At 52.9% G+C, this 15,387-nt stretch overlaps 1 protein-coding gene across 1 annotated transcript in view; it reads left to right on the forward strand.

The window, feature by feature from the left end:
• The window catches only part of LOC144689345 (fibrinogen-like protein 1), a 41,207-nt gene that overhangs the window by 19,390 nt on the left and 6,430 nt on the right, over positions 1–15,387 (forward strand). The window contains exons 2-4 of the mRNA XM_078556378.1: positions 4,792–5,008; positions 5,641–5,778; positions 8,951–9,167. Coding sequence (XP_078412504.1) covers positions 4,792–5,008; positions 5,641–5,778; positions 8,951–9,167 — 572 coding nt within the window. The remainder of the gene's footprint in view (positions 1–4,791; positions 5,009–5,640; positions 5,779–8,950; positions 9,168–15,387) is intronic.

Genomic DNA, 15,387 nt, shown 5'->3' on the forward strand with positions numbered 1-15,387 from the left:
CGATTGGCGCCCCCAATCGGAGGCGCGGCGCCATTTTACATGGGCGGGTCAATTAAGGCCCACCCAGCGTGACATCAGCAAGGAAGCGCCATGTACTCTCCCTGTGCGGGCAGAGGGGGATTCCCTAAACCCGAGAGTGCGCTCTGTCGCGCATGGCGTGTGAAAGAGCGCACTCATCTCCCTGAGGCTAAGTGCTGCCTCAGGGAGATCAGCTCCACAATATAAACTATTAAAAACATTAAAAAAAAATTCCCTGACATGTCCCCTCATGTGACACTGTCACATGAGTTGGGACATGTCCATCACTTTTAGTTAAACTTTTATTAAATTTTTAAAAACCTACATGAAACTGCATCCTTCCCAGATGAGGTTTGATGCTTTTTCTAATGCCCGCCAGGGCTCCCGGCCTGTCCACTAACCTTCAGGTTGGACGGGCAGGTCCACTGATTACATTAATGAGTTTGTCAATGGCCTCAATAGACCATTGACAGGTCAGCGGGAGCACAGCTGCTTCGGCTGACCCCCACCGACCTGGAAATTGAAATTATACAAGGTGACGTTATCCCGGGTCATTTTACACATCGGTGAGCAGGCCCCCCCACTCACCTGTGTGTTTGTGTGTGAATGTGTCTGTGTACTCGTGTGTGTCTGTGTGTCTGTGTTCATGTGTGTTTGTGTGTGCATGTGTCTGTGTGTTTGTGTGTGTGCATGTGTGAGTGTGTCTGTGTGTTTGTCTGTGTGTGTGTGTCTGTATGCTTGTGTGTCTGTATTTGTGTGTGTGCCTCTGTGTTTGTGTGTGAGTGTGTCTTTGTGCCTGTGTTTCTGTGTGTGTGTCTCTGTGGTTTTGTGTTTATATCTCTGTGCGTTTGCGTGTCTGTGTGTTTGTGTGCGTGTGTTTGTGCGTGAATGTGTCTATGTGTTTGTGTCTGTATCTGTGTCTGTGTGCCTGTGTGTGTGCTTGTGTGTGAATGTGTCTGGATGTTTGTGTGTGTGTGTGTCTGTCTGTATTCATGTGTGTTTGTGTGTGTCTGTGTGTTTGTGTGCGTGTGTGTGTGCCTGTGTGTCTGTGTCCATGTGTGTTTGTGTGTGTCTGTGTGTTTGTGTGCGTGAGTGTGTGTGCTTGTGTGTGAGTGTGACTGTGTGTGTTTTCTTTTGTGTCTGCGTGTCTATGTATTTGTGTGTATGCCTGTGTATTTGTTCATGTGTGTTTGTGTGTGTGTGTCTGTATGTTTGTGTGTGCATGTGTGAGTGTGTCTGTGTGTGTGTGTTTGTATGTGTGTGTGTCTGTATTTGTGTTTGTGCCTCTGTGTTTGTGTGTGAGTGTGCCTTTGTGTCTGTGTTTGTGTGTGAGTGTTTTTGTGTGTGAGCATGTTTGCATGTGTGTGTGTCTGTGTGTTTGTGCGTGTGTCTCTCTGTTTGTTTGTGTGTGCCTGTGTGTTTGTGTGGGCGTGTGTGTGTCTGTGTCTGTGTGTGTGTCTATGTGGTTTTGTGTTTGTATATCTGTGTGTGAATGTATCTGTGTGTTTGTGTCTGTATCTGTGTGTGTGCCTGTGTGTCTCTGTCTGTTTGTGTGTGTGCTTGTGTGTGAATGTATCTGGGTGTTTGTGTGTGTGTGTGTGGGTGTGTGTGTGTGTGTGTGTCTGTGTCTGTGTATTTGCATGTGTGCCTGTGTGTTTGCCCATGTGTGTGTGTCTGCGTGACTGTGTCTGTGTGTGTGTGTCTGTGTGCTTGTGTGTGAGCGTTTTTGTGTCTGTGTGTCTGCGTATTTGTGTGTGTGCCTGTGTGTGTGTGTGCCTATGTGTTTGTGTGTGTCTATTAGTGTGTGAGAATGTCTGTGTGTGTGTGTATCTGTGTGCTTGTATGTGAGTGTGACTGTGTATTTGTGTGTATGTGATTTTGTGTCTGTGTCTTTGTTCATGTGTGTTTGTGTGTGTATGCATGTGTGAGTGTGCCTGTGTGTTTGTGTGTGTCTGTGTGGTCTTGTGTTTGTATATCTGTGTGTGAATGTGTCTGTGTATTTGTGTTTGTATCTGCGTGTGTGTCAGTGTGTCTCTGTCTGTTTGTGTGTGTGCTTGTGCGTGAATGTATCTGGGCATTTGTGTGTGTGTGTGTGTCTGTGTGTTTGTGCGTGTGTGTATCTGTGTGTTTGTCTGCGTGACTGTGTGTCTGTGTCTGTGTGTGTGTCTGTGTGCTTATGTGTGCCTATGTGTTTGTGTGTGTCTACTAGTGTGTGAGCTTGTCTGTGCGTGTGTGTATCTGTGTGCTTGTGTGTGAGTGTGACCGTGTATTTGTGTCTGTGTGTGTTTTTGTGTCTGTGTATTTGTGTGTGTGTCTGTGTGTGCGTGTGTCTGTATGTTTGTGTGATGGTGGTATTGCTGTGATGGGGGTATTGCTGTGATGGGGGTATTGCTGTGATTTGGGTATTGCAGTGATGAGGAAATTGCTCGGACGGTGGAATTGCTGTGATGGGGGTATTGCTGTGATGGGGTATTGCTCGGACAATGGTATTGCTGTGATGGGGGTATTGCTGTGATGGGGGTATTGCTCGGACGGTGGTATTGCTGTGATGGGGGTATTGCTGTGATGGGGGTATTGCTCGGACGGTGGTATTGCTGTGATGGAGGTGTTGCTGTGATGGGGGTGTTGCTGTGATGGGGGTATTGCTGTGATGGGGGTATTGCTCGGACGGGGGTATTGCTGTGATGGGGGTATTGCTGTGATGGGGGTATTGCTCTGATAGGGGTGTTGCTGTGATGGGGGTATTGCTCGGATGGTGGTATTGCTGTGATGGGGGTATTGCTGTGATGGGGGGATTGCTGTGATGGGGGTATTACTCGGACGGGGGTATTACTCGGACGGTGGTATTAGTCGGACGGTGGTATTGCTCGGACGGTGGTATTGCTGTGATGGGGGTGTTGCTGTGATGGGGGTATTGCTGTGATGGGGATGTTGCTCGGACAGGGGTATTACTCGGATGGTGGTATTACTCGGACGGTGGTATTACTCGGACGGTGGTATTACTCGGACGGGGGTATTACTCGGACGGTGGTATTGCTGTGATGGGGGTGTTGCTGTGATGGGGGTGTTGCTGTGATGAGGGTATTACTCGGACGGGGGTATTACTCGGACGGTGGTGTTACTCGGACAGTGGTATTACTCGGTCGGGGGTATTACTCGGACGGGGGTATTACTCGGACGGTGGTATTGCTCGGACGGTGGTATTACTCGGACGGGGGTATTACTCGGACGGGGGTATTACTCGGACTGTGGTATTACTCGGACAGTGGTATTACTTGGACAGTGGTATTGCTCGAACGGGGGTATTACTTGGACGGTGGTATTACTCGGACGGGGCTATTACTCGGACTGTGGTATTACTCGGATGGTGGTATTACTCGGACGGTGGTATTGCTCGGACGGTGGTATTACTCGGACGGGGGTATTACTCGGACGGTGGTATTACTTGGACGGGGGTATTACTCGGACGGTGGTATTGCTCGGACGGGGCTATTACCCGGACGGTGGTATTACTCGGACGGGGGTATTACTCGGACGGTGGTGTTACTCGCACGGGGGTATTACCCGGACAGGGGTATTACTCGGACGGTGGTGTTACTCGCACGGGGGTATTACTCGGACGGTGGTATTACTCATACGGTGGTATTACTCGGATGGTGGTATTACTCGGACGGGGCTATTACTTGGACGGTGGTATTGCTGTGATGGGGGTATTGCTGTGATGGAGGTATTACTCGGACGATGGTATTACTCGGACGGGGGTATTACTCGGACGGGGGTATTAGTCGGACGGTGGTGTTACTCGCACGGGGGTATTACTCGGACGGTGGTATTGCTCGGACGGTGGTATTACTCGGACGGGGGTATTACTCGGACGGGGGTATTACTCGGACTGTGGTATTACTCGGACGGTGGTATTACTCGGACAGTGGTATTGCTCGAACTGGGGTATTACTTGGACGGTGGTATTACTCGGACGGGGCTATTACTCGGACTGTGGTATTACTCGGATGGTGGTATTACTCGGACGGTGGTATTGCTCGGATGGTGGTATTATTCGGACGGGGGTATTACTCGGACGGTGGTATTACTCGGACGGGGGTATTACTCGGACGGTGGTATTGCTCGGACGGGGCTATTACCCGGACGGTGGTATTACTCGGACGGGGGTATTACTCGGACGGTGGTGTTACTCGCACGGGGGTATTACCCGGACAGGGGTATTACTCGGACGGTGGTGTTACTCGCACGGGGGTATTACTCGGACGTTGGTATTACTCATACGGTGGTATTACTCGGACGGTGGTATTACTCGGACGGGGCTATTACTTGGATGGTGGTATTGCTGTGATGGGGGTATTGCTGTGATGGAGGTATTACTCGGACAATGGTATTACTCGGACGGGGGTATTACTCGGACGGGGGTATTAGTCGGACGGTGGTGTTACTCGCACGGGGGTATTACTCGGACGGTGGTATTACTCGGACGGTGGTATTGCTGTGATGGGGGTATTGCTGTGACGGGGGTATTACTCGGACAGTGGTATTACTCGAACGGGAGTATTACTCGGACGGGGGTATTACTCGGGCGGGGGTATTATTCGGACGGGGGTATTACTCGGACAGGGGTATTACTCGGACGGTGGTATTACTCGGACGGTGGTATTACTCGGACGGGGGTATTACTCGGACGGGGGTATTACTCGGACGGTGGTCCCTGTGCCAGTGAGGTCTCCCTGATTTGCCTCTTGTGTTGTTTGTGATCTTTCCCAGCTGGAGGAGGGGAATCAGAAGGAGAGGAGCCTGGAGGGTCAGGTCCAGCAGTCGATGCAGCGATACCGTGAGAGCAGCACCTTGCTGCATATTCATGCCTCCCTCATCTATGACTTGCAGGCACAAGTACACAACCTGTCGACCCTGCTGGAGCAGACTCATAGCAACAGCAATTGTTCACTCCACCACCACCTGGTTGAACAACCCATAAACTCAGGTACCCACCCCCACCTACGCTATTAGCCCCTCCCTTCCTAAAGGAGTTGGCTCCTTTTGGGGAACAGGCTGTGTAACCAAAGCTCATTCCTCATGAGGCAGCAAGATATCTGACCATCACAACCCAACCTGTTCTCATCTGCAATCTAAAGGAAGTCACTGGGAAGTGATCAGGAGCAGGGCCCTTGACTGACTTTGCCCTCCCTAACTGTGGGCCTCAGTCTCACACCCCGTGGGGTCTCCTGTTCCCCGGGACTCAGTCTCACACCCTCTGGGGTCTCCTGTTCCCCGGGACTCAGTCTCACACCCTCTGGGGTCTCCTGTTCCCCGGGACTCAGTCTCACACCCTCTGGGGTCGCCTGTTCCCCGGGACTCAGTCCCACAAGAAGAAGCTTTGGTGACAGGGCCAGAGGTTGGTGGACAGATCAGAGGTCAGAGAATGGGTAGAATTTGGGGTTCAGGAGCACAGGTTGGGGTACAGTGGGCAGAGATCCAGGAGAGCCTGCAGATGATAAATATGATCAGAAAGATGAGATCTTTATGTGCCCAGTTTTCAGAGTCTCCATTTTGGGCCTCTAACACCCCTCCCAGCACTGGATGTCCTCACCCACCTCTGTTCCTTACCTCTCACAGATCTACAGTACGTAAGGAACTGCCCCATTGACTGTGCATCCATCTACTATAATGGGGTGAGTCAATCTGGAGTCTACACCATCGTCCCTTCCATTGGCGGACTTCCCACCAGGTTTTACTGCGACATGGACACTGCAGGTAGGGAGACCACTGAAGCTCCACTGCTGGTGACCGTAACACTGGGGGGTGAGCACCACATCCAGGGGAAGAGAAAACAGCCTTGACCTCTCGCGCTGACCCCGCGGAAGATGATGCAGTCAGAGGGAATTCTCCGCATTCACCTCAAACCGCAGGATGATCCAAAGCCCAACCCCCACAGGGGACAGGGCCCCCCCTCCCCTCCCCCACAGGGGACAGGACCCCCCTCCAACCCCCACAGGGGACAGGGCCCACCCTCCAACCCCCACAGGGGACAGGGCCCCCCCTCCAACCCCCACAGGGGACAGGGCCCCCCCTCCAACCCCCACAGGGGACAGGGCCCCCCTCCCCTCCCCCACAGGGGACAGGCCCCCCCTCCCCTCCCCCACAGGGGACAGGGACCCCCCTCCAACCCCCACAGGGGACAGGGCCCCCCCTCCAACCCCCACAGGGGACAGGACCCCCCCTCCAACCCCCACAGGGGACAGGGCCCCCCTCCCCTCCCCCACAGGGGACAGGCCCCCCCTCCCCTCCCCCACAGGGGACAGGGACCCCCCTCCAACCCCCACAGGGGACAGGGCCCCCCCTCCAACCCCCACAGGGGACAGGGCCCCCCCTCCAACCCCCACAGGGGACAGGGCCCCCCCTCCCCTCCCCCACAGGGGACAGGGCCCCCCCCTCCCCTCCCCCACAGGGGACAGGGCCCCCCCCTCCAACCCCCACAGGGGACAGGGCCCCCCCTCCAACCCCCACAGGGGACAGGGCCCCCCCCTCCAACCCCCACAGGGGACAGGGCCCCCCCTCCAACCCCCACAGGGGACAGGGCCCCCCCTCCAACCCCCACAGGGGACAGGGCCCCCCCCTCCAACCCCCACAGGGGACAGGGCCCCCCCTCCAACCCCCACAGGGGACAGGGCCCCCCCTCCAACCCCCACAGGGGACAGGGCCCCCCCTCCAACCCCCACAGGGGACAGGGCCCCCCCTCCAACCCCCACAGGGGACAGGGCCCCCCTCCAACCCCCACAGGGGACAGGACCCCCCCTCCCCTCCCCCACAGGGGACAGGACCCCCCTCCCCTCCCCCACAGGGGACAGGACCCCCCTCCCCTCCCCCACAGGGGACAGGGCCCCCCCTCCAACCCCCACAGGGGACAGGGCCCCCCCTCCAACCCCCACAGGGGACAGGGCCCCCCCTCCAACCCCCACAGGGGACAGGGCCCACCCTCCCCTCCCCCACAGGGGACAGGGCCCCCCCTCCAACCCCCACAGGGGACAGGGCCCCCCCTCCAACCCCCACAGGGGACAGGGCCCCCCCTCCAACCCCCACAGGGGACAGGGCCCACCCTCCCCTCCCCCACAGGGGACAGGGCCCCCCCTCCAACTCCCACAGGGGACAGGACCCCCCCTCCCCTCCCCCACAGGGGACAGGGCCCCCTCCCCTCCCCCACAGGGGACAGGACCCCCCTCCAACCCCCACAGGGGCCAGGGCCCCCCCTCCAACCCCCACAGGGGACAGGGCCCCCCCCTCCAACCCCCACAGGGGACAGGGCCCCCCCTCCAACCCCCACAGGGGACAGGGCCCACCCTCCCCTCCCCCACAGGGGACAGGGCCCCCCCTCCAACTCCCACAGGGGACAGGACCCCCCTCCCCTCCCCCACAGGGGACAGGGCCCCCCCTCCCCTCCCCCACAGGGGACAGGACCCCCCCTCCCCTCCCCCACAGGGGACAGGGCCCCCCTCCCCTCCCCCACAGGGGACAGGACCCCCCTCCAACCCCCACAGGGGACAGGCCCCCCCTCCCCTCCCCCACAGGGGACAGGCCCCCCCTCCAACCCCCACAGGGGACAGGACCCCCCCTCCAACCCCCACAGGGGACAGGCCCCCCCTCCAACCCCCACAGGGGACAGGACCCCCCCTCCCCTCCCCCACAGGGGACAGGACCCCCCCTCCCCTCCCCCACAGGGGACAGGACCCCCCCTCCCCTCCCCCACAGGGGACAGGACCCCCCCTCCAACCCCCACAGGGGACAGGGCCCCCCTCCAACCCCCACAGGGGACAGGGCCCCCCCTCCAACCCCCACAGGGGACAGGCCCCCCCTCCAACCCCCACAGGGGACAGGGCCCACCCTCCCCTCCCCCACAGGGGACAGGCCCCCCCTCCCCTCCCCCACAGGGGACAGGGACCCCCCTCCAACCCCCACAGGGGACAGGGCCCCCCCTCCCCTCCCCCACAGGGGACAGGGCCCCCCCTCCCAGGCCCCCCCTCCCCGGGCCCCCCTCCCGGGCCTCCCCTCCCCTCCCCTCAGCCTCACGGAGAAGTGGGAGGGAGCCGAGCTCTGGAAAGGAACTCGCGGAGCGGGTTGAATGTTTTGAGGAAATCACCAAGTCGGATGTTGGGAGCTGAATGAAGTTTTTGTGCAGTAAATTTTGACCTTCCCCACGTGGGGCTCGCCGGGTGGTTTAGGGCCTCCTCCTCGCAGATCACTGCCTGGAAAATGTCTTCAATTTTTGTTCTTGGGACATGGGTATCTCTGGCTAGGCCAGCATTTAATGACCCATCCCTAACTGTGCCGGAGAAGCTGCTCTGAGCCATCGTCCTGAACTCCTCAGATATTCAACATGTTCTGTAGCCCAGTTGTTAGAATTTAGTAGTTTTCCTCATTTATTTCAGAGGGTGGTTAAGAGGCAGCCACATCGCTGTGGGTCTGGTGCCCTGTACAGACCAGACCAGGTAAGGGAGGCAGATTTCCTTCCCTAAAGGACATTAGAATTTAGATGGGTTTTTACAACAATCTGGATGCTTCCGAGTCACCTTGAGTGAGATTAGCTTTTTATTCCAGATTCATTGAATGGATTGAGTTTAAGTTCCTCGTGAGCAGGATTTTAGGTCCCCATCGCAGTGGGGGTCAGGGGTGTAAAACACGGAGATTCGTTCAAAACTCCACTGACCTCGGCAGGACTGTAAAATCCTCCAGCGTAAAGTCCCATCCCCCTGTCCCCGGACCATTCCCCCAGGCCTCAGCGTTACAATCCGGCAACATGACCACATCCACCCTGACCACCAGCGCCCAGGTGTGCGAAAGCACCACTCTCCTCGCCTGGAGACAATCTCCCCTCTGGGTCCTGGGATGCTCAGTTTCCATGTTTTTATAATTGTTTCTACTCAATGACCAGGAGGAGGATGGGCTGTTATCCAGCAGAGAATTGACGGAACCACCGACTTCAACAGAAGCTGGAGGGAATATAGAGAAGGGTTTGGAGAACTCTCGGCCGAGTTCTGGTGGGGCAATGATCATATTCACGCTGTGACAAGCCAAGAGGAATATTCCCTGCGGATTGACCTGGAGGACTGGAACAACAGACAAAAGTTCGGGCTCTACAAAACCTTTCGGTAGGAAAAATATCGGATTCCTGGACACGTAAAACTGCAGAACAAGGGATAAATCGCTGAACTCCAACCACATCACATATACCCCCCATCACACTGTCACTCAGAGAGATATACCCCCCATCACACTGTCACTCAGAGAGATATACCCCCCATCACACTGTCACTCAGAGAGATATACCCCCCATCACACTGTCACTCAGAGAGATATACCCCCCATCACACTGTCACTCAGAGAGATATACCCCCCATCACACTGTCACTCAGAGAGAGATATACCCCCCATCACACTGTCACTCAGAGAGAGATATACCCCCCATCACACTGTCACTCAGAGAGATATACCCCCCATCACACTGTCACTCAGAGAGAGATATACCCTCCATCAGACTGTCACTCAGAGAGAGATATACCCCCCATCACATTGTCACTCTATGAATATTGAGGTGGATTTGATAACAGAATCACAGTTGCTATAGCGCAGTTGGAGGCCATTTGGCCCATCATGTATGCACTGACTCTCTGTATGAGCAGTTTGCCTTCTGCCATTCTCCTGCCTTCTCCCTGTTGTTATATTCTGCTGCTGTTTAACAGAAAGTCCCAATCATAAGCAAGGATTGATGTCACAATAATTTTGGCTCTTTATTTGAAGATAAGACTATAAACTAATAATGTGCACTGGGAGGCTGTGAGGCACATGTCTGACCTCGACCACTGCTGCTTTCAGGCTGCCCACAGGTTATGGGGGCTGATACACCACATGCTGCCGATGTGGTTTTGATGGACAGTAGTTTAAGATATGCCCCCTTGAAGGTACATGTTGTTGTGCCACAACATCCCCTTTTTTTCTAACTGAAGGTTTACCCTTAGAGAATCAAACTATTTACATAAAAGCAAAAGAACATTGTGTATTTTAACACAGGGATGAATTTTCAAGTCTCTGAACATTGTGGTGGTCTGCTTATCCACCCATAGTGCTGGTATTCTTTGCTGGAGGCTCCTGTAGGTTTTCACAGTGCTGGGTATGGTTGTTTGTTCTGTTTGTGCTGCATCTGTTCACTGTCTGGTTTCTCAGTATTTCTGGTTGGGGTATTGTTCTGATTTTGGCACCAGGTTCCTCGCATTGTCATGCCATTTGGTGTTGGTATTTCATACGATCTTGGTTCTGGGTGAATGCTGGGGTAGAAAAGAGAAAGATTTCCAACCGTGCACAACACCAGCAAAATAGTCACAGGAATGAATATTAGTTCATGTAATTCCCAGAGTCCAAGAAGCCAAAGTCCAGAGGCTATTTCCTTCGTGGTGAAGTTCAGTCCAGATGAGTTTCTGGTTGGAGACAGCAACACAAAAATCCTTGAAACAAATCGTGCTGCAGCATGTTGGGATTTCTGTGCATTGACCACTTGGCAGGTACAGATCAGGGGCTTCGAGGATTTGAGAGATGGAGGCCGTCTGCTTGCTCAGCTGGGAGCTGCTGGAGTTCGTACCGGTCGGTGTTAAAGCAGCAATTAAAGAACTTGCCTTGCAATTACCTCCAAAAGTCACTCCAACTCGGACAGCGTCACCAACCTCACAGGCTTTCAACCTCATCTCCCGAGATTCCGATCCATAGAACAATAGGACCATATAAAAGTTACGGTGCAGAAAGAGGCCATTCGGCTCATCCTGACAAGAAGGACAGAATTACTCTGGAGAGACTACAGAGGAGATTTACAAGAATGTTGCCAGGGCTTGAAAATTGCAGCTATGAGGAGAGATTGGACAGGCTGGGGTTGTTTTCCTTAGAGCAGAGGAGGCTGAGGGGTGGTCTAATTGAGGTGTACAAAATTATGAGGGACCTAAATAGGGTAGAGAGTAAAGACTTGTTTCCCCTAGCTGAGGGGTCAATTACCAGGGGGCACAGATTTAAGACCATAAGACATAGGAGCAGAAATTAGGCCATTCGGCCCATCGAGTCTGCTCCGCCATTCAATCATGGCTGATAAGTTTCTCAGCCCTATTCTCCCGCCTTCTCCCCGTAACCTTTGATCCCCTTGCCAATTAAGAACCTATCCATCTCAGTCTTAAATACACTCAATGACCTGGCCTCCACAGCCTTCTGTGGCAATGAATTCCATAGATTCACCACTCTCTGGCTAAAGAAGTTTCTCCTCATCTCTGCTCTAAAAGGTCTTCCCTTTACTCTGAGGCTGTGCCCTCGGGTCCTAGTCTCTCCTACTAATGGAAACATCTTCCCCATGTCCACTCTATCCAGGCCTTTCAGTATTCTGTAAGTTTCAATCAGATCCCCTTTCATCCTTCTAAACTCCATCGAGTATAGACCCTCAAACGTTCCTCATATGTTAAGCCCTTCATTCCTGGGATTGTTCTTGTGAACCTCCTCTGGACCCTCTCCAGGGCCAGCACATCCTTCCTGAGATACGGGGCCCAAATTTGCTCACAATATTCTTAATGTGGTCTGACCAGAGCGTTATAAAGCCTCAGCAGCACATCCCTGCTTTTATATTCTAGTCCTCTCGAAATAAATGCCAACTTTGCATTTGCCTTCCTAACTATCGACTCAACCTGCAAGTTAACCTTAAGAGAATCCTGGACTAGGACTCCCAAGTCCCTTTGCACTCCAGACGTCTGAATTCTCTCCCCATTTAGAAAATAGTCTATGCCTCTATTCTTCCTACCAAAGTCCATGACCTCACACTTCCCTACGTTGTATTCCATCTGCCACTTCTTTGCCCATTCTCCTAACCTGTCCAAATCCTTCTGCAGCCTCCCTGCCTCCTCAATACTACTTGTCCCTCCACCTATCTTTGTATCATCTGCAAACTTAGCCAGGAAGCCCTCAGTTCCTTCATCTAGATCATTAATGTATAAAGTAAAAAGTTGTGATCCCAACACTGACCCCTGCGGAACTCCACTAGTCACCGGCCGCCATCCTGAGAAGGACCCCCTTATCCCCACTCTCTGCCTCCTGCCAGACAGCCAATCTTCTATCCATGCTAGTACCTTGCCTCTAACACCATGGGCTCTTATCTTACTGAGCAGCCTCCTGTGCGGCACCTTGTCAAAGGCCTTCTGGAAGTCCAAGTAGATAACATCCATTGGCTCTCCTTTGTCTAACCTACTCGTTACCTCCTCAAAGAATTCTAACAGATTTGTCAGGCATGACCTCCCTTGATGAAACCATGCTGTCTTTGCCCTATTTTACCATGCACTTCCAAGTATTCTGAAATCTCATCCTTAATAATGGACTCTAAAATCTTAGCAACGACCGAGGTCAGGTTAATCGACCTGTAATTTCCCATCTTTTGCCTCACTCTCTTCTTAAACAGGGGGGTTACATTAGTGATTTTCCAGTCGTCTGGGACCCTCCCTGACTCCAGTGATTCCTGAAAGATCACCGCTAACGCCTCCAGTATCTCTTCAGCTATCTCCTTCAGAACTCTGGGGTGTAATCCATCTGGTCCAGGTGATTTATCCACCTTCAGACCTTTCAGTTTTCCCAGCACCTTCTCCTTGGTAATGGCCACCATACTCACCTCTGCCCCCCGACTCTCTTGAACTTTGGGGATGTTACTCGTGTCTTCCTCCGTGAAGACTGACGCAAAGTACCTATTCAGTTCCTCCGCCATTTCTTTGTTCCCCACTACTACTTCTCCAGCGTCATTTTCCAGCAGCCCAATGTCCACTTTTGCCTCTCTCTTACCCTTTATATATCTAAAAAAACTCTTGCAATCTTCTTTTATATTACTGACTAGTTTACCCTCATATTTAATCTTCTCCCTCCTTAATTTCTTTTTTAGTTGTCCTCTGCTGGTCTTTGTAGGCTTCCCAATCCCCTGGTTTCCCACTGCTCTTCGCTGCATTGTATGCTTTCTCTTTAGCTTTTATGCTGTCCCTGACTTCCCTTGTCAGCCATGGTTGCCTCGTCCTCCCTTTAGTATGCTTCTTCTTCCTCGGGATGAATTTTTGCTGTGTCTCCCAAATTACTCCCAGAAACTCCTGCCATTGCTGTCCCACTGTCTTTCCTGCTAGGCTCATCTCCCAGTCAATTCTGGTCAGCTCCTCCCTCATGCCTCTGTAGTTGCCTTTATTCAACTGTTATATCTGATTCCAGCTTTTTCCTCTCAAATTGCAGGGTAAATTCTGTCATATTATGGTCACTTCCTCCTAAGTGTTCCTTCACCTTAAGCTCCCTTATCAAATTTGCCTCATTACACATCACTAAATCTAGAATTGCCTGTTCCCTAATGGGCTCCACCACAAGCTGCTCCAAAAAGTCATCTCATAGACATTCTACAAATTCCATTTTTTGGGATCCACTACAACCTGATTTTCCCAGTCTACCTGCATATTGAAATCCCCCATGATCACTGTAACCTTGCCTTTCTTACACGCCTTTTCTATCTCCTGGTGTATCTTGTGCCCCACATCCTGACTACTGTTCGGAGGCCTGTACATAACTCCCATTATGGTTTTTTTACCTTTGCGGTTCCTCAACTCTACCCACACAGATTCTACATCATCTGACCCTACGTCATTTCTTGCTATCGATTTAATTTCATTTCTTACTAACAAAGCAACTCCACCCCCTCTGCCAACCTGCCTATCTTTTCGTTAGGATGTATATCCTTGGATATTTAGCTCCCAGTCCTGATCCCCTTGCAGCCGTGTCTCCGTAATGCCCATCACATCATACCTGCCAATTTCAATCTGTGCCACAAGCTCATTTACCTTATTTCGTATACTGCGTGCATTCAGATACAACACCTTCAGTCCTGTATTTCCCGTCCCCTTTCTCATTGTTGTCCCTCTATCTGATGTGCTTGAAGTTAGATTCCTAGCCCTTTCCAAACACTCTGTCCTATTTTGTGTTCTGGAGACTTTAATAGCCTCTCCTGGGCTCTCCTTTCTTTTCAGTTTTTTCATAATTTTCCATGAAGTTGAATCCAACCCCCCACGCGCTAACCTGCTGCTTTGTTTCCCATTAGTCATACTTCTTGGAGTTTTACCCTTCCCTACCCCCCCACTTTCTAGTTTAAAGTCCTGTTGACCACCCTATTTACCCATTTCGCTAGAACATTGGTCCCAGATCGGTTCAGGTGGAGACCGTCCCAACGGTACAGATCCCTCCTGTTCCAATACTGATGCCAGTGCCCCACGAAATGGAACCCCTCTTTCCCGCACCACTCCTTTAGCCACGTGTTTACTTCCCTTATGCTCGTGTCCCTATGCCAATTTGCACGTGGCTCGGGTAGTAATCCGGAGATTATAACCCTTGAGAACCTGTTCTTTAATTTAGTTCCTAGTTCCTGATAATCCCCAAACAGGTCCTCTTTCCTAGTCTTACCTATGTTATTTGTCCCAATGTGGACCACAACAACTGGATCCTCCCCCTCCCTCTCCAATATCCTTTCAAGCCGGTCAGAGATTTCCCTCACCCTGGCACTGGGCAGGCAACATACCATGCGGGACTCTCGATCCTGCTTACAAAGGATGCTGTCAATTCCCCTAATTATAGAATCCCCTACAACTACCACTTGTCTTTTTGCTCCCCCATCTTGAATGGCCTCCTGTGCCACGGTGCCGTGGTCAGCTGGCTCATCCTCCCTACAGCCCTCTTCCTCATCCACACAGGGAGCAAGTACCACGTACCTGTTGGACAAGGTCAAGAGCTGAGGCTCCTCTGTTCCTGAACACAGGATCCCGCTACCTGCCTCACTTGCAGTCACACCCTGCTGACCCTGACCACTGACCGGACTTGAGGTACTTAATCTACCAGGTGTGACCGCCTCCTGAAACAAAGCGTCCAGGTAACTCTCCCCCTCCCAGATGTGCCGCAGCGTCCGGAGCTCGGACTCCAGCTCATCAATTCTGAGCCGGAGTTCCTCCAGCAACCAACACTTGCTGCAGATGTGGTCACTGTGGCTCGCAATGGGATCTGCAAGCTCCCACATCATACAGCTACTGCACATCACCTGCCCAGCCATCTCGACTTAGATAATTAATTTATTAATTAGCTTTGCAGGGTTTTTTAAAAAATTTGGTGCAGATTTCCTACCAACCAATCAGGTCACAGCTTTCCTGTGATGTCACTTTTTCAGTTTTGACTTCAGTTACTCTGTGCCCCGAGGTCACCGCTCCGGTGCTCCTCCCTCCGAGTCTGGTCCCTGGAGACAACACCGCCAATCCCCGAGGTAAGCTAGATTTATACTCACCGCTCTGG

This window comes from Cetorhinus maximus, chromosome 14 (genome assembly GCF_964194155.1).
Source record: "Cetorhinus maximus chromosome 14, sCetMax3.hap1.1, whole genome shotgun sequence".
Taxonomy (NCBI): domain Eukaryota; kingdom Metazoa; phylum Chordata; class Chondrichthyes; order Lamniformes; family Cetorhinidae; genus Cetorhinus; species Cetorhinus maximus.